The following is a 20,699-nucleotide window of genomic DNA, read 5'->3' as shown; positions in this document are numbered from 1 at the left end:
CATTGTGCAGGCTCTTTGAAAGAACTATCTAAATAATCTCATCCCCCTACTCTTTCCCCCAATAATCCTGTAATTTTTTTCCTTTCCAAGTATTTATCCAAATCCCTTTTTTATGAAAGTTGCTTTTGAATCTGCAGTACATTCCACATCATTACAACTCATTGAATAAAAAAATATTTCCTTGTCGGCTCTGGCTCTTTGGTTGATTTACCTTTTAAATCTGTGTCCTCTCATTACTGACCCTTCTGCTGCTGGAAACAGTTTCTCCTTATTTACTGTCAAAACCGTTTTGATTTTTGAGCACCTATCAAATTTCACCACCTCTGTTCTAAGAACACACCAGCTTCTCCACTGTCCACATAACTGAAGTCCCTCCTCCCTGGCACCCTCCTCTGTACCCTCTCTAAGGCCTTGACATCCTTCCTAAAGTGTGGTTCCTAGAATTGAACTCAATTCTCCAGCTAAGGCCTAACCAGTGTTTTATAAAGGTTTACCATAATTTTTACTTTTGTTCTGTCTCTATTAATACAGCCCATGATCCCATATAGTTTAACAGTTGTCTTAACTTAGCCTGCTTTGGTTCTATGATCCCATAATCAACCTTTGGAGCAATGAGGTGGTAGAAGAAATTCTGGCTCCCTAATTTCTGGGGAGAGCTGAGATTCTGATAGGGACCTTGCCAGGTTTCTTGCAAGAGGGCCAGCACCACAACTGTCTTAGAGTAGAGTGGGTCTATCACTCAATGGAAGTATGAGACCAGCCCTGGATTGAAGTTGAAATGATTGAGACAGTTTCATCTTCATGAACTTTCTCCTGTTTCTTGCTAAGGTACAGTTCCATTAGTGCTGCTGCCATCATGCTCCAGTGAACATTCTGTAGGTGCCAGTCTTGACAGTGTCAGCAAACTATTTAACTGTTGAAGGCAGCACAGCTCAATCTGCTGTCTTCATACCTTTTAACAGTAAGGGTTTCTGCACAGTAACTAGAAGTCAGTACCTTGGTGTACTTTTCTTCTGAACCAATGGACAGCAAGACCCTTGCTCAGGGCAGCTACCTTAGCACAAATTCTGCAGTTACAGGTATCTGCCATTTGTGCTGATTTTTGAATAGATTGGGGTATTTGGGAGCACCCTGGTAATGACTCCTAGCAGCAGGTGCTAGGGTTTGTGATAAATGCTATGCAGTATATCCTATTAGTCTAATAATTTATCAAGTGCCACCAAATGCAGTTTGTTGAGATGCTCCATGGGGGAGTTTGTCTATAGGCTTTTAGCCTAGCTTAGAGACTTTTACAGAATAAACAGGTCTATGCTCCTACCACCTTACTTCATTTCACCCTCACATATCCCTCATTTACTTCTTTTGCTTCTTCAGTATGTTAATAGAGCCTCGATACACTTTAACAACAATGGTAAAGATTCTAATGATGACTCATATATAGATTGATCACTAATGGACTTTTCACAGGCTGAGTTCCATAGCTGTGCTTTTGTCACAAGGCAATCTCAACATTACTCCTGCTTTCTAGATTATAATATACCAGAGTAGATTGGCTTTGTTCCTATGGTCTAGTGTTCATTTCCACTTGTTTCTAAGAGGTGTGGGTTGCTTTATTATTGTCTTATTAAATGGAGTTTTATGTTCTTAGCCAACTTTGGTTCTGTACAAGCCCAATTACATGTGGTCCCTGCTCAGTTAGACCAAGCACTACTGGCCCTGTGAGTGCTTGTTTTTGCCAAAGTTATGTATCCTCCTGGCTAAGGATTTCTGTACTAAAATAAGAATTACTAAATGTTGCAAGGTTCTAAGCAGCCTGAGCATGCAGCCTCTGACACTAATGCTCAGGCTAGAAATATGCAAAACAGGAACAGCAGAATGTTTACAATGGGAAGGCACAAAGGAACACTGTTTAGAGGGAGTGGGGAAGAGAGGAGGGATAATGTGAACCAAACAGCTAAATGCAGCAAAAATACAAAAAGGATCCCTGCCTGCTTTTGGCAGATTACTACAGGAGTATTTTAGTTTGGCTGGGTGGGCCACTTCCATTCATGGGAGTGACAAGTTTAAATCCATGTTCCCATTAAGTTGCATCCACTCTAAGTTACTGATATTAATCTCAGTGTTGTAATTTAGGATTTATCCACCATTGAGGCTCTTTTCTAAACCTCCATGGCCACGACATTCAGGCAGGGTAAATCAGCAATTAAACCATAACTGGAACCGAGGAGCCAGGGTTTGCAATGTAGATACCCCTCAACTACTCTACAAGAAGTTAAGGGATTTGGCGTATGTTCAGGATGTCAATTTCCTCCACAACCAACCTCTATTTACCAAGAGACCAGCAGGAATGATAAATTCAGCATACTACTACCACTGTCTTTAAGGAGCCATAAAAAGATTATTGCTGCTAATTAATTTCAATAACTTCACAATGTTTCAGCAGTAATGTTCCATCCTAGTCCTCAGACACAATGTCTCCCTGGATTTTTATTAGCTGAATATACAATAGCAACTGGTTGATAAAAGGCAAGATTCTGCTGTCTCCACTTTCTTTTGCAACAATTTTGGATGAAACAATTGGCTGCAGTTTAAATCGGTGGGATTTTCAGTCCAGTTCTTCACTTTTGCAAGAGTTCCCTATTAAATGATTTCTCGTCTAATTTATAGCAGTTCATCTTGCAAGGTACGATGGAGATTAGAACCACCAGGGAAACAGGATAAAGGAGCTTCGATCAAGAATGGAAATCACGTGTCCTATTTTACTTCTTGACTATCTGAATTACATCCTCATCTTCCATCACATGGTCCTTGCCAACCTTCTGTGGATTGTATTTCACAGAGGAACCCCACACCAAAGCACTGGAACAAAAAAGACAATTGTTACTCACCACATCTGTTTTCTTAGTCCCAGACCACTCACCAACTACCTTGGATAAGGTGCCAGGAGCCTGCAGTTTACAACGGAACTGGAGAGCAGGGAACTGTACATGGACAAAGCTAGAAGAGTAACTTACTATTTGAACTCTTTCATAAGGTTTTTATGAATTTTCATGCAGAAATCCTCTACAGCAGTTCTTCGATGCGGTAACACAACTGGGGAAGTGTAGTCAGGTAACTGACCCTTGGGTTTGGTGTAACTGCAACAATAAAAGTTCAGACCATAGTTGGCAAAGAATCTCAACAAAACAGAAGAGTTGATGAATCACCATCCTCATTCAGCTGATACCTACATGCGTACAAGTTGCAAGTAGTCCCATATTTTTTCCAAGAGATCATCAAAGTTCCAGCGGTGGTGTGCAGAGATTGGCACACAGTGTGGTATTTTGTAAATGACGTCCAGCTCCTCCAGAGAGATCTGGTCAATTTTGTTTAGAACATAAATACAGGGGATGTACACCCTGCAGCACATAAAACAGGATAGTGAGTCAGCATGTTATCCAAACCGTAATGCGTGAGAAAAGCTGAAATATACTTTCATAGTGTTTGATAGTATCAGCCAATACAAGTCCATTTATGGTTTTAGGTTCATCTTGATCTCAAATTTTAAACTTATCTTCAGAAGAAAATTTACTTCAAATACTAATTTTAGTCAATGGATATTTTACTCCTCATTCTAATTGACTAACACCTCTTAATTTATTTCAAGAACTGGACATTGAGGTTCTTGATCCTGGTATAACTGATGTCGACCTCACTTTGAACTGAAAGATCTTTGCAGTGAAGGATGTATAAATTATAAAGAATGAAAGTCACCAGCTGAACATCTGGAAGCATCAACATTCCCATTACTACACAAAGTATCATGGTGCTGAGGCAGCAAGGATATAGATTTTTTTAAATAAAATATCTAGATTAAATAAAAACTTACATCCACACACAATTCCTTTCAACCTTTTCCTATTATAAATTCCAATATCCACATTTACAATGGATACTGCCTATGTAAACTCATCACACTGTAATTGCACCCTCTTGCCAGTAGAGGAGCTGAAGTACCAGGAGTGCAGCATGACATGTTTATGTAGACAGTTTCTGTTATAAATGGGGACATAAGAATTTATAATGGGGACATAAGAATTTATAATGGAAACATAAGATAAGGTCAGAATGTAAGTTTTAAAATGGGGACCAAATTATATCTGTCTACCCTCATTAAATTATCTGACCTCTAATCCCCAAACTTCACCTGAAAGTTACACTTGTTTTCCCCCGCCGCCTTACTGCCCCTGTTTGCAATGCCACAGGAGGTTGACAAGTTAATTTAAATGTTGACAGCAGCACAGTGGCACAGCAAGCTGCAACTTCACAGAGTAGGCAGATGTAGGATTACCTCTGGTTCCCAGTAAGCAAGGGAAGAAAGGAGGAACCAGAGGACCAGTTGCCCCAGGCACCTCCCAGCAGCCAGGTAAATGAGCTACTGACAGAGACCAATCAACTAAATTGCTACCCTATTCCAGCATGGTACACAAAAGACTACAGGATGGGCTATGCTGCTCTATTGTATTCTGAGAACACTTAATCTCAGCAAAAACAGCTGTACAGTAAGGGCCACATGTAATAATCTATTTCTAGATAGAGATGGGTACTTAATTAGATTACCAGCCCTAGTAATTAACAGGGCAGCACCTGGTGCAGACACTGTCACAGAGAACTTACCGATTACCCTCAACCACATCAATCAGGTCGTCTGCTGTCGAATCACTGCGTAATGTGATGTCAGCATTGTGGATTTTATATTCAGCAAGGATACTTTTCACAGTTTCTATGTCCAACTCAGTCTGCACACACTGTAGAGAGAGAGAGAGATCACATGAGATCAGCAGACTAGAGCGACAGAAACGCAAATATTGCCAGATTATACACAGGACTTTAAACACAACGTATCCAGAGATTAAGCGTGCATAGTTTTGCCAAGTGATAAGCTAAACACCTGAAGATCAAACATTAGATCAGTCAATCGTTCAACCCGTTTGCATGACCAGTACAGATGCTGCAGATTTGCCCTTCTCTTCTCCAGTCTGAGACACTGCTTTCTACTGGTATTGCTATTTGAGTCTGTTTTCGAATCATGCCACAAATTTTCCTTTAAGTATTCGGACAGCGCAAACTTTTTTTTTAGAACTTCACTTAGTCACTACCACTTTCTTACTACTTCCAGCACATTCTATACAAGAACATGGCCTAGCTCTCCCCCCCTATCAAAAGCACAGACTCTTACTGAGGTTTGGTTCCAAAGACACCAAATTACAGGTACAAAAAGTAATCAAAAACACTGATGGAAAGTTGGCCTTTATCTCAAAGGGGTTGGATTACAAATGGGGAGGAAGTTATGTTTCAGCTGTCTAGAGCCTTAGTTAGACCCCATCTGGATTATTGATTTCAGTTTTAGGCACTGAACCTCAGGAAGGATATATTGGCCTTGGAGGAGGTACAGTGTAGATACACCAGAATGGTAACAGGTATAAAAGGGTTAAATTATGAGGACAGGTTGCATAAACGGCTTGTATTGCCTCGCGTTTGGAAGATTGCGGGATGATCTAATTGGGTTGTTTTAAATAATAAAAGGCTTCGATAGGGTAGATGCAGAGAAACTATTTCCTCTAGTGGGGGAAATCGAGAACAAGGGGGCACAATCTTAAAATTAGAGCAAGGCCATTCAGGAGTGAAATCAGGAAGCACTTTTTCACACAAAAAGGGTAATGGGAATCTGGAATTCTCTCCCCCAATAGGCTGTTGATACTAGGTCAATTGGAGCTTTCAAGACGGAGATCGATAGCTTTTTGTTGGGTAAGGGTATCAAGCAATATGAAGCAGAGGCAGGTAAATGGAGTTGAGGAACAGATCAGACATGATCTAACTGAGTGGCAGAGCAGGCTCGAGGGGCTGAATGGCCTCCTCATGTTCCTACTTTCCAGCAGGCGTCCTCCAGTACCTCACCAAAGTTGCTGTCCATGTGTGAGCTTAGACGGCACAAGTTGGCAGGGTATCCAAGGCAGAAACCAGCCTTCACCAAGGGGACACTAAATAGTAGCCAGGGCTGCTACTTCCCCTCTCAGGACCACAGCAAAGGCTCCACAGTCCCCCCAGCCGAGGTCAACTAACTCAGCAGCTGGTGGATGGAACCCAGAACCTTTCTGGTCAGTGTAGTTCAGTACTACACCAAGCAATGCATTTATCAATGAGACATCAGGGGAGCCCAAAAGAGATTGTTCTGTATAGTCACAGGAACAATAGGTTTCTACAAAGAACCAAGACTCCACACAAAAAAAAGAGGCTGGTCGATCGTAGAGACTTGCTGTTGTGGCCATCTTTAAACTTTAATGCTAATCAACCATAATCATTTTGAGTAAAACTTTGCTTACAGAGCACATGCTTTAGCATCAGGGGGCTCCAAACAGGAGGATTACAAACACAGGCTGATTCTGATCCCTAACAATATATTTACATCTGAAGGCAGCATGTGTCACACTGATTGAACTCCTTAGAATCAGAATAGTGACATATGCTGCAGCACCAACACTTAACACTGCAGATTAGTGGACTGAAGGGTTGATCTCAAACTCCACTGGAGAGAGAGAGGTGCAAATGCTCCACACAGGAGGAAGGGGACAAGGAGAGAGATAGGAAGTCTTCATGTAAAATGTGCACATCCTGCAGGCTGGCCAACAGTGACACTGGGGTCCCTTGCAAATTGGCTACAGGCCCCTGGCTATGGCAGGGAGAAGTGGAGAACAGATTACATAGAGTTACATCAAAACTGCAGCACAGAAACGGGCCATTCGGCCCAACTGGTCGATGCCAATGTTTATACTCTACACGAACCTCCTCCTTCCCTACTTCATCTAACCCAATCAGGATACCCTTCTATTCCTTTCTCAGTTATGTGCTTATCCAGCTGCCCCTTAAATGCATCTGTGCTATTTACTTCAACTACTCCTTGTGGTAGCACGTTCCACATTCTTACCACTGTCCTTATTCCAGCACGGACAAGATGGGCCAAACGGCCTCCTTCTATGCTGTAACTTTCTATGATTTTGATTCCCCTAAATTCCCTATTGGATTTATTAGCAACTATTTTACATTTATAACCTCTAGTTTTGAACTCCCCACAAATGGAAACATTTTCTCTACATCTACCCTCAGGTCACCCCCCAGACTTCTCTTTTCTAGAGAAAAAAGCCCCAGCCTGTTCAGTCTTTCCTGATAAGTATATCCTCTGTTCTGGTATCATCCCTGTGAATCTTTTTTGCACCCTCTCCAATGCCTCTATATTCTTTCTATAATATGGAGACCAGAAATGCACACAATACTCCAAGTGTAGTCTAACTAAGGTTCTATACAAGTTTAACATAACTTCTTTGCTTTTCAATTCCATCCCTCTAGAATGAACCCTAGTGCTTGATTTGCCTTTTTTATGGCCTTATTAACCTGCATCGCTACTTTGTGATGTGTAACTGTAACCCTAGATTCCTTTGCTCCTCTATCCCATTTAGACTCTTATTATCCAAGCAGTATGTTGCCTCCTGACTCTTCCTACCAAAATGCACCATCTTACACCCATTCTACAAGTTTACTAATGTCCTCTTCCTTTGTATTAACTACACTCCTCCTCCTCCTCCTCCTCCTCTCTCTCCCCCCCCCCCCCCCCCCACCGCTAATTGGAGATTTGTGCACATATACCCCCAGATCTCTCTGTTCCTGCACCCCTTTTAGAATTGTACCCTTTAGTTTATATGGAATATTCAGTGTTCTTGGTTACTTCAGGTGATCTAGAAGTTGTTTAAAAAAGGAAGAGATACAGCGAGTAATTATAGGCCAGTCAGTCTAACCTCGCTGGTGGGCAAATTATTGGAATCCGTTCTGAGGGACAGGATAAATAGTCATTAAGAAAGACCAGTCAGCATGGATTTGTTAAGGGAAGGTCACATCTAACTAACTTAATTGAATTTTTTGAGCAGATAACAGGGAAGGTCGATGAGGGTAACGCATTTGATGTAGTGTACATGGATTTTAGAAAAGCTTTTGACAAGGTCCCACATGGCAAACTGATCAAAAAAGTAAAATCCCATGGGATCCAAGGAAAAGTGGCGAGTTGGATCCAAAATTGGGTCAGTGGCAGAAAGCAAAGGGTAATGATTGACGGGTGATTTTGCGACTGGAAGGCCGTTTCCAGTGGGGTCCCGCTAGGCTTTTTGTGGTATATATTAATGAGTTGGACTTGAATGTGGGGGGCTGGATCAAGAAGTTTGCAGATGATACAAAAATTGGTCGTGTGGTTGATAGTAAGGAGGAAAGCTGTAGACTGCAGGAAGATATCAATGGACTGGTCAGATGGGCGGATAAGTGGCAAATGGAGTTAAATCCAGAGAAGTGTGAGGTAATGCATTTGGGGAGGGCAAACAAGGCAAGGGAGTACACAATAAATGGGAGGAACAAAGGGACCTTGGAGTGCATGTCCACAGATCCCTGAAGGTAGCAGGACAGGTAGATAAGGTGGTTAAAAAGTCATACGGGATACTTTCCTTTATTAGCCAAGGCACAGAATATAAGAGTAGGGAGGTTATGCTAGTACTGTATAAAATGCTGGTTAGGCCACAGCTTGAGTACTGCGTACAGTTCTGGTCACATTACAGGAAAGATGTGATTGCACTAGAGAGAGTACAGAGGAGATTTACGAGGATGTTGCCAGGGCTGGAGAATTTTAGCTAGGACAAAAGATTGGATAGGCTGGGATTGTTTTCTTTGGAACAAAGGAGACGGAGGGGTGATTTAATTGAGGTATATAAAATTATGACGGGACTAGATAGAGTGGATAAGAAGGATCTATTTCCCTTAGCAGTGGGGTCAGTGACCAAATGCTGAAAAGTGAGATAAAGCTGGATAGCTCTTTTTTGGCCAGCATGGACATGATGGGCCAAATGGCCTCCTCTGTGCCTTAACTTCCTATGATGTGTTTGTGTAAAATTCCTTTGGCCTGCTATTTTCACCCATTTAATGCATTTTAAAATAGCAAAGAAACTTCAAATGAACTCATTAAGTGTTCACACACTAATATCACACCACATAATTTAAAGGCCAGAATATTCTTAGATAATACAGCACAAACACACTGCACCGCACCACATCCCAACCCTACAGCACAGCACAACCCATCACTAAGCAATTGCTTAGATTGATTTCCAGCAACTCCCTCACTGCACCTTACTGATCAAACTGGGTCATAGATTTGTGCAATTTTGATCTAATTTCAACCTGCTGCCCTCTCCAATTTTTCTCACTCACTGTGGATGTCAGGTTAATGCCTCCTTTGTCCTTCTTCCTGAACCCAATGTTGGGTGGCTGCTTGTTGAGCCGGATTCCAAACCCTTCCACCTCGTTCTCAATTATCTTCTTGTGTCCCAGTGGCTTTAGCACGTCCAGTATGATCAGGATCAGGTTGCAGGTTCGAGCCACTGAAAGAGGCGAGGATTGGTCAAGTTTAATCAACTGGTCCTCCAAAAAAAATGCAGAGGTTTATCTTCGTCATCCCTCCTCCCAGAAAACAGAGAATCACTGGTTATTGGTGCCTCACTCTGCATAGAGGGTGTGCAGTGACAAATACTTAAGGGTTCATAACAGTCCTTTACTCAAAATAATTACATTTAATTTTTAAACATACAACACCAGTTGAAGTGTACAACTTACCGGCAATAACCTGTCGCCCTCGGCCTTTGCCATCTTTGGCTCCCTCAATGATACCAGGAAGGTCAAGCAGCTGGACAGGAAATACAAGCACATATAAAGCATCGGTGGCCAAACAACAGCTGAAATTAATTAAAAAGCTTTCAAATTCCACACTGACACGGCATTTCACCATCGCATACAGCCTCCTCTTCGTAATCATTCTCCTTTCTCGGTCTCTTCCAACCAACCACCTCTTGCCCCATTTCCAGGAATGGAAACTCCAAATCCACCGTTCCTTTCATTATTCACTACCCTGTTCCCCAGCTCAGGCCTCCTGTTAACTTCGAGATAATGCATTTCCACAGTCTGTACTGTTAAACCTTTAACCACGCCTTTACACTTACTGAATTTTTCAGGAGTAATCTCTATACATTGCTTTCATATGGTGTGTTTATGGCAATTCTATACATTGCTTTTTTAGTGTTTATGGGCCTCTATACACTGCTTTTTTACTTTTTTTTTTAAGTGGCATTAACCTGACAGCACGTTCTTAGACCGATATTTTCATGGGTGTACAAAGCTACTGGATGCCCAAACGTCGGACTGTCTACACTGTGGATTGCAGTCGAATAAGGGAGAACGATGTGTTTACTGTTGGCTGCAGTGAATGGAGGCTCCCTACACACACTGTAATCAGAGAGGGAATGGGGCTAACTGACTCACAATACCAAGCTCGTACTCTACGAGTAGAGTTAGCAAATCTGGAAGGAAAAGCAAGAGACGTTTTTGTCTAACTTTGCACAGCCTAACTCTGCCTGTGGTGCCCCAGGTCTGTTTCCACCTCATACCTGTATTTTGGCTCCTTTATAGCGAATCACACCTGGCACTGTGGTCAAAGTGGTAAACTCATAGGCTGCAACTTCAGAGTACACTCCAGCCAGGTTACTTAGTAATGTCGATTTCCCAACAGAAGGGAAGCCCACAAACCCAATCCGGGCGTCCCCAGTCTTGGCAACATCAAACCCTAGCACCAAGGGGGGAAAAACAATAAATATCACATCATGGTAGAGGATCGGCAAACATTATTTAGAGGGAATATTCCATAATAGTGGAGGATGAATTGTAATAAAAAACAGGATCACGTACAAAACAGTAAATACCTTCAACTATTAAATATTTTATTTAAAAAGCCATTGATTTTCACAGCAAGCATTTTGAAAACACACATCGCAAAAATAAGTTTAACATAACTGCACTGTGTACCAATGAACATTGCACTAAACAGAATATAACTGCACAGTATGCATCAATAAACAATGTATTCTACGACCACAGACTCCAGTTAATATTACAAATGAGGACCCTACACGAAGAATTAACACCCAATTTTGAAGTTGCATTCTTTCCCCTCAGGTTTTCTTCTTGTAATTACAGTATAGAAACGTGGCACACCGAAAAACCTGGTCTACAGGCAATGGATCTTTTGTGAGCAAGTTGATTTGTTTGTTTCATTTTAAACCTAAAGATATGCCACTCTACATTTTAACTGGGAGTTTTACTGTGATAGTAGAAGTGGTCTACATATTCGCAACTTTATGCCAGTGTCAGATCAAGCTACTCTGCCATTACCACATCACCCAAAATCAGGACGCTCTACACAGCTGCATCTGCCTCCCCTGTCCGACAACTTCCAGCCCTTCCCCTGCCTTTTCCCAAATTAGCCACTACTCCCCCCATTCCCCAGTGTCTCCTCCCAACCCTCAAACTAATAAGATTGATGAGTCCACCGCCCCCGCCTGCCCCCCCTCTCCGCCTCTCCCCCCGCCCCGCCCCTCCCCTCCCCTGCCCCGCCCCCCTCCGCCCCGCCCCCTCCCCCGCCCCCCCCTCGCCCCGCCCCCGCCCCCACCCCCGCCCCCACCCCCGCCCTCACCCCCGCCCTCACCCCCGCCCTCACCCCCGCCCTCACCCCCGCCCTCACCCCCGCCCTCACCCCCGCCCTCACCCCCGCCCTCACCCCCGCCCTCACCCCCGCCCTCACCCCCGCCCTCACCCCCGCCCTCACCCCCGCCCTCACCCCCGCCCTCACCCCCGCCCTCACCCCCGCCCTCACCCCCGCCCTCACCCCCGCCCTCACCCCCGCCCTCACCCCCGCCCTCACCCCCGCCCTCACCCCCGCCATCCGAAGATTAGAGTACTCCTTGTTCATTCATTGTATTTCAGACGATCCCACATAAATCCAGTCACTGTACCTTCACCGGGGCCTCCTCCGCCTCCGCCCTTAGGAGTGATAAGTTCTCGCCGTAGTTTGGCCAGACGGGCTTTCAGGAGCCCCAAGTGGTGAGCTGTTGCTTTGTTCTTCTGAGTGCGGGCCATCTGACCAAGAAAGAGATTTTTTGAACCATTGCACCATATCATACTTGCTTACTTGCACAGAGGTGATGAGACAAATGACAGTAAACTCATTTATTGTGTCTATAATACCAGTTACAACAGTAGATGGTGCTGTGGTAGGAGTTTGAATGTCAAAGGGAGTCACAAATTTTCCCATACCTGGTGTCACACACAGTAGGTGCCTTACGAGGAGTGTATCTCAATCTCCCACGCCTCCTAACATTGGAAGATAGAGAGATGGGTCTATTATCCTTCCAACCCTCTAATTCTGCTTGTTCCAAGTACTGCACTTGGCCTTGACTCCGTGTGCATCAAAGAAAATCAACTACTTGCAAGAAAATATCAATCCATATAAGCCAAAAGAACATTGACGAATATTCCTCACCTGAATTAAAGATTATAAAAAGCTCCTGATTTAAAATAGGCTGCTATTTGACAAGAGCTCCTGTTTTTTTTGTATAATACACTAAACCTAGTCACAAAATGAGATTTTATAAGCTCTGCTGAATTTTTTTAAAATTCTCTCTCAGGATGTGGGCATCACATGCAATGCTGGCATTTATTGCCCATCTCTGGTTGCTCTTGAAAAGGTGGCAATACAACTGAATAGCTTGCCAGGCCACTTCAGAGGGCAGTTAAGAGTCAATCATGTTATATTGGGACAGCTGAATGCTGTATGAAGTGGTTGGTACTTGGCGCAACCACACTTTGAAATTAACCCATGAAAGGATGCTGGCATATCAAACAGCGGTTTCCATATCCTGAGTCACCACTCCCCATGGATCACAGTCAGCAATTTGGGAACATATTGGTATAAATCTAAGGCTTTTCGTCAATGCAAACATCCATGTTTACTGTTTTCGTTTAATTAGAACATCTGGCAGCCATGTTATCTTAGCTCACTCACTCAAATATTAAGATAAATTGAAAATCACAAATTGCTGAACTGTTTTCTTATCGTGCACTCAAGAGTACACAGCAACCCGTGCACATGAAGAGAAAGATCGTTCTTCAGATCGAAGGGTCTGAATACTCTTACGTCCACATACAATTATTAAATTCTCCAAAGATTAAAACACACCTATGTTCAGAATACATCTGCTTTTAGTAAACATCACCCCCCCGCCCCCCATTCATCTGTTGTGATCAACTTGCTGTGTACATCAATCACAAATTGATCCAGCACAGTGAGAAATGGAGCAAGTTTTTTCATACCTACTGTACCTAATAAATTAACTCTCAAGGCTCCTTGTTCTTTGCTGTTGCGAAGAAAAGCCCACAATCATCCAGGCTGTTCTCCACAAGTGTTACCGACAACATCTCATGAAGAAGAGACCTGTGATGCAGAGGTGTCTTATTGCTGGATTATTAAGCCAAGTCTAATTAATCATCCCTCGAGAAGTTTTCCCTGCAGTGTATCCCATTAATTTCAACAATCCTCTAATTTAATTAACTCGAATCAGATCAGGTACACTGTGTGTAATAAAGAGTATGCCACGACCTGGCAGTGTGACGCGAGAAATATTTCCACAAGTGAGAAGAGTCACAAGAGAGGTGCAGTCTGCTTTACAAGTGAAAATACTGCTGGCCATGACATGTCCTCCACTTATGAACCTGCAGGACATTTTCAACTGAGAAAATTGACATTGCTTTCTATATACCAGGAGAGTCAGTGAAGACCACTGTGATCTCACTTGGCCATTGTGATGAGGAAAACACATCCATTTGGAACTCTCCACTCATACAACATCTGAAATCACTTCTGACCAGAAGCACTGACGATTCATAACTCCCAGAATAATGACATTCATGAATTGCACTTCAACCACTATTTTCCTATGCCATTTGGCCCATCGAGCCTGTGGCAGCTCTTTGAAAGAACTATCCAATAGCCCCACTCCCTGCCCTTTCCCCATAGCCCTGTGAATTTTTCCTTTCAAATATATATCCAATTCCCTTTTGAATGTTACTATTGAATCTGCTTCCAATGTTACTATTGAATCTGCTTCCACCACCCTTTCAGGCAGTGCATTCCCGATCATAACTAACTGCGTTAAAAAAAATTCTCATCTCCTCTGGTTCTTTTGCCAATTAATTTTAAATCTGTGTCCTCTGGTTACCGACCCTCCTGCCCGTGGAAACAGTTTCTCCCTTTTTACTCTAACAAAACCCCTCATCATTTTGTTCACCTCTTAAATCTCCCCTTATCCTTTTCTGCTCTAAGGAGAGCAATCTCAGCTTCTCCTTATCTGCTCTAAGAGTAATCTTAGCTTCTCTAGTCTCACCACATAACTGAAGTCCCTCATCCCCGTTATCATTCTGGTACAAGAGCACAATATGAACTTCATCTGTTTTTAAACACCACCAGATTTAGAATTGTATGATACAACATAACAGTTCCCACAGTCCCCTTCCCCAAAAAGAAACAAAGATCTCTAGGATCTCAAGTGTAATTTCACAGTATTTATACCATTTGAAATACAACTGTGTTTGTAGTCATGGTATAAACTAGAAACACAAAACAATATTTATCCAACAACCACAGCCAGACTGGGTTGTTTATGCATTAATTATTCATTATGGCTAATAGGTAATAAACAGAAATCCTCAGTTTAGTTCCAACGTTATGGTCCCAACTTTGGAAATATTTTGAAGTGTAGTCACTGTTGTTTTGTAAGAAGCGTGGCAGCCAACTTGCACACAAGGTCCCACAAACAGCAATGAGATAACGACCAGATAATCTGTTTTAGTGATGTTAGTTTGAGGGATAAATATTGGCCAGGACACCAGGGAGAACTCCCCTGCTCATCTTCGAAATTGTGCCTTGGGACCTTTTACATCTACCCGAGTGCACAGATGGGGCCTCTGTTTAAAGTCTCATCCGAAAAACGGCACCTCCGACAATACAGCACTCATCCACATCCATCTGACTCAAGAGGAGAGTGCTACCACTGAACAAAGGTTGACACCTTACACTATACAAGAATGTACACTTTCATGATGCATGTTAATGTACAGCTAAATGTAAAGTGGTCTCAAAATATAGGTGAATATACATTTAACAGCACAAGGCTTCATAAAGTATATACACGAATGTACCTTTTGAGACCTCAATTTTAAAAATCTTTAGAAAGATAGAGCCATGTGTTAGAATTCTGTGCATACTCCAATTAAGCTAGTTCTACACTGACAGCTGCAATGTGCAGCATTATATATGCATTAGCTGGGGCTCACCAAGAGCTTAATACACTATGTGGTACTGTATTGAGTCACACCAGAAGATGCCAGGTTTACATTGAGTTAGCAGATCTTAGCAAGGGGTAAGGGGAGATTTGAGAGGTGTTCAAAATCATGAAGGGTTTTGATAGAGTAAATAGGGAGAAACTGTTTCCAGTGGCAGGAGGATCGGTAATCAGAGGACACAGATTTAAGGTGATTGGCAAAAGAGCCAGAAGCGACATGAGGAAACTTTTTTTTTAACGCAGCGAGTTGTTATGAACTAGAATGCAATGCCTGAAAGGGTGGGGGGAAACAAATTCAATAGTAACTTTCAGGGGAATGGGCCTAAATGGATAGATCTTTCAAAGACCCGGCACATGCCATCTGGTGTACCTACTATGATACTATGAGGGGTGCGACAATTGACCTCATCATCCTCAGGTCAAGGAAGGATAAAATTAGCCCGGTTTCATAGGCCTGATTGCTATACCATGACCTCTACTGGAAAGTAAAAGTGCTTTGAAGTGAGGATCAGGCTTGGCTCACACACTGTCTAGGCACAAGCACTGAGCAGGCACAGATTGAGGTACCGGAGGCACCCAACTCCCATGGAAGTGTACCCGAGGAGATGGGAGAGAAAATAATACAGAAGCTGGGAATTGTATGGAGGCTGGAGACCAGGCCGGGAGGAGGGAAGAGGACCCACACTCCGTCCTCAGTGACCGGGAAGGAGGGGGGGGGGCGGGGGCTCCTCCTCAGTGACCGGGAAGGGGGGAGGGGGCGGGGGCTCCTCCTCAGTGACCGGGAAGGGGGGCGGGGGCTCCTCCTCAGTGACCGGGAAGGGGGGGAGGGGGGGGGGCGGGGGCTCCTCCTCAGTGACCGGGAAGGGGGGGGGGGGGGGGGGAGGGCGGGGGCTCCTCCTCAGTGACCGGGAAGGGGGGGGGGGGGGCTCCTCCTCAGTGACCGGGAAGGGGGGGGGGGGGGGGGGCTCCTCCTCAGTGACCGGGAAGGGGGGGGGGGGGCTCCTCCTCAGTGACCGGGAAGGGGGGGGGGGGGCTCCTCCTCAGTGACCGGGAAGGGGGGCGGGGGCTCCTCCTCAGTGACCGGGAAGGGGGGGAGGGGGGGGGGGCGGGGGCTCCTCCTCAGTGACCGGGAAGGGGGGGGGGGGGGGGAGGGCGGGGGCTCCTCCTCAGTGACCGGGAAGGGGGGGAGGGGGGGCGGGGGCTCCTCCTCAGTGACCGGGAAGGGGGGGGAGGGGGGGCGGGGGGCTCCTCCTCAGTGACCGGGAAGGGGGGAGCGGGGGCTCCTCCTCAGTGACCGGGAAGGGGGCGGGGGGGCTCCTCCTCAGTGACCGGGAAGGGGGCGGGGGGCTCCTCCTCAGTGACCGGGAAGGGGGGGGGCTCCTCCTCAGTGACCGGGAAGGGGGGGAAGGGGGCGGGGGCTCCTCCTCAGTGACCGGGAAGGGGGGGGGCGGGGGCTCCTCCTCAGTGACCGGGAAGGGGGGGCTCCTCCTCAGTGACCGGGAAGGGGGGGCTCCTCCTCAGTGACCGGGAAGGGGGGGGCGGGGGCTCCTCCTCAGTGACCGGGAAGGGAGGGGAAGGGGGCGGGGGCTCCTCCTCAGTGACCGGGAAGGAGGGGGGCGGGGGCTCCTCCTCAGTGACCGGGAAGGGGGGGGGCGGGCTCCTCCTCAGTGACCGGGAAGGGGGGGGGGGGGCTCCTCCTCAGTGACCGGGAAGGGGGGGGGGGGGCTCCTCCTCAGTGACCGGGAAGGGGGGGGGGGGGCTCCTCCTCAGTGACCGGGAAGGGGGGGGGGGGGCTCCTCCTCAGTGACCGGGAAGGGGGGGGGGGGGCTCCTCCTCAGTGACCGGGAAGGGGGCGGGGGGGCTCCTCCTCAGTGACCGGGAAGGGGGGGAAGGGGCGGGGGCTCCTCCTCAGTGACCGGGAAGGGGGGGGGCGGGGGCTCCTCCTCAGTGACCGGGAAGGGGGGGGCGGGGGCTCCTCCTCAGTGACCGGGAAGGGGGGGGCGGGGGCTCCTCCTCAGTGACCGGGAAGGGAGGGGAAGGGGGCGGGGGCTCCTCCTCAGTGACCGGGAAGGGGGGGGGGCGGGGGCTCCTCCTCAGTGACCGGGAAGGGGGGGCGGGGGCGGGGGCTCCTCCTCAGTGACCGGGAAGGGGGCGGGGGGGCTCCTCCTCAGTGACCGGGAAGGGGGGGGGGGGGCTCCTCCTCAGTGACCGGGAAGGGGGGGGGGCGGGGGCTCCTCCTCAGTGACCGGGAAGGGGGGGGGGGCGGGGGCTCCTCCTCAGTGACCGGGAAGGGGGGGGGGGCGGGGGCTCCTCCTCAGTGACCGGGAAGGGGGGGGGGCTCCTCCTCAGTGACCGGGAAGGGGGGGGGGCTCCTCCTCAGTGACCGGGAAGGGGGGGGCGGGGGCGGGGGCTCCTCCTCAGTGACCGGGAAGGGGGCGGGGGGGCTCCTCCTCAGTGACCGGGAAGGGGGGGGGGGGGCTCCTCCTCAGTGACCGGGAAGGGGGGGGCGGGGGCTCCTCCTCAGTGACCGGGAAGGGGGGGGCGGGGGGGGGCTCCTCCTCAGTGACCGGGAAGGGGGGGGCGGGGGGGGGCTCCTCCTCAGTGACCGGGAAGGGGGGGGCGGGGGGGGGCTCCTCCTCAGTGACCGGGAAGGGGGGGGCGGGGGGGGGCTCCTCCTCAGTGACCGGGAAGGGGGCGGGGGGGCTCCTCCTCAGTGACCGGGAAGGGGGCGGGGGGGCTCCTCCTCAGTGACCGGGAAGGGGGGGGGGGGCTCCTCCTCAGTGACCGGGAAGGGGGGGGCGGGGGCTCCTCCTCAGTGACCGGGAAGGGGGGGGCGGGGGGGGGCTCCTCCTCAGTGACCGGGAAGGGGGGGGCGGGGGGGGGCTCCTCCTCAGTGACCGGGAAGGGGGGGGGCGGGGGGGGGCTCCTCCTCAGTGACCGGGAAGGGGGGGGCGGGGGGGGGCTCCTCCTCAGTGACCGGGAAGGGGGGGGCGGGGGGGGGCTCCTCCTCAGTGACCGGGAAGGGGGGGGGCGGGGGGGGGCTCCTCCTCAGTGACCGGGAAGGGGGGGGCGGGGGGGGCTCCTCCTCAGTGACCGGGAAGGGGGGGGCGGGGGGGGCTCCTCCTCAGTGACCGGGAAGGGGGGGGCGGGGGGGGCGGGGGGGGCTCCTCCTCAGTGACCGGGAAGGGGGGGGGCTCCTCCTCAGTGACCGGGAAGGGGGGGGGCTCCTCCTCAGTGACCGGGAAGGGGGGGGGCTCCTCCTCAGTGACCGGGAAGGGGGGGGGGGGGCTCCTCCTCAGTGACCGGGAAGGGGGGGGGGGGCTCCTCCTCAGTGACCGGGAAGGGGGGGGGGGGGCTCCTCCTCAGTGACCGGGAAGGGGGGGGGGGGGGGCTCCTCCTCAGTGACCGGGAAGGGGGGGGGGGGGGGGGGCTCCTCCTCAGTGACCGGGAAGGGGGGGGGGGGGCTCCTCCTCAGTGACCGGGAAGGGGGGGGGGGGGGCTCCTCCTCAGTGACCGGGAAGGGGGGGGGGGGGCTCCTCCTCAGTGACCGGGAAGGGGGGGGGGGGGGGGGCGGCTCCTCCTCAGTGACCGGGAAGGGGGGGGGCGGGGCTCCTCCTCAGTGACCGGGAAGGGGGGGGGGGGGGGGGGGCTGCTCCTCCTCAGTGACCGGGAAGGGGGGGGGGGGGGGCGGCGGCTCCTCCTCAGTGACCGGGAAGGGGGGGGGGGGGGGGCTGCTCCTCCTCAGTGACCGGGAAGGGGGGGGGGGGGGGGGCTGCTCCTCCTCAGTGACCGGGAAGGGGGGGGGGGGGGGGGCTGCTCCTCCTCAGTGACCGGGAAGGGGGGGGGGGCTGCTCCTCCTCAGTGACCGGGAAGGGGGGGGGGCTGCTCCTCCTCAGTGACCGGGAAGGGGGGGGGGGGGGGGGGCGGGTGCTCCTCCTCAGTGACCGGGAAGGGGGGGGGGGGGGGCGGGTGCTCCTCCTCAGTGACCGGGAAGGGGGGGGGGGGGGCGGGGGCTCCTCCTCAGTGACGGGTCGGCCCTCACTCCCGGGGTTGCCCAGTGACAGGCCCCAGCCTCTCTCTGTAAGGCTGAACCAGGCTGCGGCCCACCGCTGGGCGCACGTTGACAGCCTCGCTCCCCGACAGACACTCCGAGCCCGGCCCACCCGGCCTTACCTCGGCCTCGATCTCCGATATTTTCTGTAGGATGCTCATCTCGGCCGCCCCGTGCTCCCAGTCCCGAGCCCCGGCCGATGATCCGCTTTAATTTAATTTAATTTAATTTTCTCCTCAGCCACAGGGGCCGGCCGATCCGGACTCTCACTCAATGCAACGAAACTCTCGCGAGATTAACCGTTCAACGGGACTTTGTAGCCCGGTGGGTGGGGCTTAGCCGCGCACGCGCTGTGCTTCGCCCAAAGATGCACTTTGTTTGGCTGCACCAGATCATATGGTGCAATCTCTTAAAGGGACAACCACTTATTGCCACCCTCTCCAGCACAATAAGAGAATTTTTAAATGAAAATGTTAATACGTAGCCAACTATTTTAAAAGTCAGTAATATTAATCAACAAATCATGAATCACAATAGCACTGTAGGCAATAAAGAAACATTTAATATAGCACCTTACCACATCCTCAGGACATCCCAAAGTGCTTTATAGCCAATAGATTACTTTTTTGAAGTGTTGTTGCGGTTATGTAGGCAAACACAGCTGCCAAATTGCACATAGAAAGATTCCACAAGCCGCAATGAGACATTGTAATTGCAAATGGCTGACTTACTAAACAGCTACTTTGTATCGGTCTTCACTAGCGGATGAGAATAAAATACCAGAGACACAAGGAAAACTAAAAATAAATCAAGGGGAGGAATTAAATAGATTCAATATAAGTAAAAACATGATGATGCAGAAACTAATGTTATTAAGAGACAAATCTCCAGGACCCGATAGCTTCCACCCCAGGATATTAAAAGAAGTAGGTAAAGAAATTGTTGATGTGTTAGTCATGGTCTTCCAAAACTCTCTCGATTCAGGAATTGTCCCCTTGGATTGAAAAATTGCCAATGTCACTCCACTATTTAACAAGGTTAACAGAGATAAATAGGAAATTAAAGCCTATTAGTCTAACGTCAGTTGTGGGGCAGTTACTAGAATTTATTATTAGGGACAGAGTGACTGAACATTTGGACAAATATGAGCTGATCAGAGAGAGCCAGCATGGATTTGTAAAGGGTAATTCATGACCAATGCACCTAATTGAATTTTTTTGAGGCGGTAACTAACGTGGATAAGGGAGTGTCTGTGGATGTTATTTATATGGACTTCCAGAAGGCATTTGACAAGGTTCCACATAAGAGACTGTTAACAAAAATGAGAGGCATGGAATTGGAGACAACCTATT

The 20,699-nt window shown here is 48.5% G+C and overlaps 1 protein-coding gene across 1 annotated transcript; it reads right to left on the bottom strand.

Moving 5' to 3' along the window:
* Positions 1–2,443: 2,443 nt before the first annotated feature.
* On the bottom strand, positions 2,444–19,648 carry drg1 (developmentally regulated GTP binding protein 1). The gene is made up of 9 exons (XM_068005501.1): positions 19,470–19,648; positions 11,913–12,036; positions 10,512–10,687; positions 9,685–9,754; positions 9,283–9,452; positions 4,657–4,787; positions 3,231–3,398; positions 3,015–3,137; positions 2,444–2,859 (listed from the first exon to the last, which is right to left on the bottom strand). Exons 1-9 carry the CDS (start codon positions 19,506–19,508, stop codon positions 2,760–2,762), a joined length of 1,101 nt encoding a protein of 366 aa, XP_067861602.1. The 5' UTR covers positions 19,509–19,648; the 3' UTR covers positions 2,444–2,759.
* Between the last annotated feature and the right edge of the window lie 1,051 nt (positions 19,649–20,699).

Source organism: Heptranchias perlo, chromosome 25 (assembly GCF_035084215.1).
Source record: "Heptranchias perlo isolate sHepPer1 chromosome 25, sHepPer1.hap1, whole genome shotgun sequence".
Classification (NCBI taxonomy): domain Eukaryota; kingdom Metazoa; phylum Chordata; class Chondrichthyes; order Hexanchiformes; family Hexanchidae; genus Heptranchias; species Heptranchias perlo.
This window is presented reverse-complemented; position numbering and strand designations above follow the sequence as displayed.

Coding starts and splice junctions, on each gene's coding strand:
- drg1 (XM_068005501.1), bottom strand. CDS start 19,508: ATGAGCATCCTACAGAAAATATCGGAGATCGAGGCCGAG. Junction 12,037..19,469: donor TATCGGAGATCGAGGCCGAG/GTAAGGCCGGGT, acceptor TTTCTTGGTCAG/ATGGCCCGCACTCAGAAGAA. Junction 10,688..11,912: donor CGGAGGAGGCCCCGGTGAAG/GTACAGTGACTG, acceptor CCTTGGTGCTAG/GGTTTGATGTTGCCAAGACT.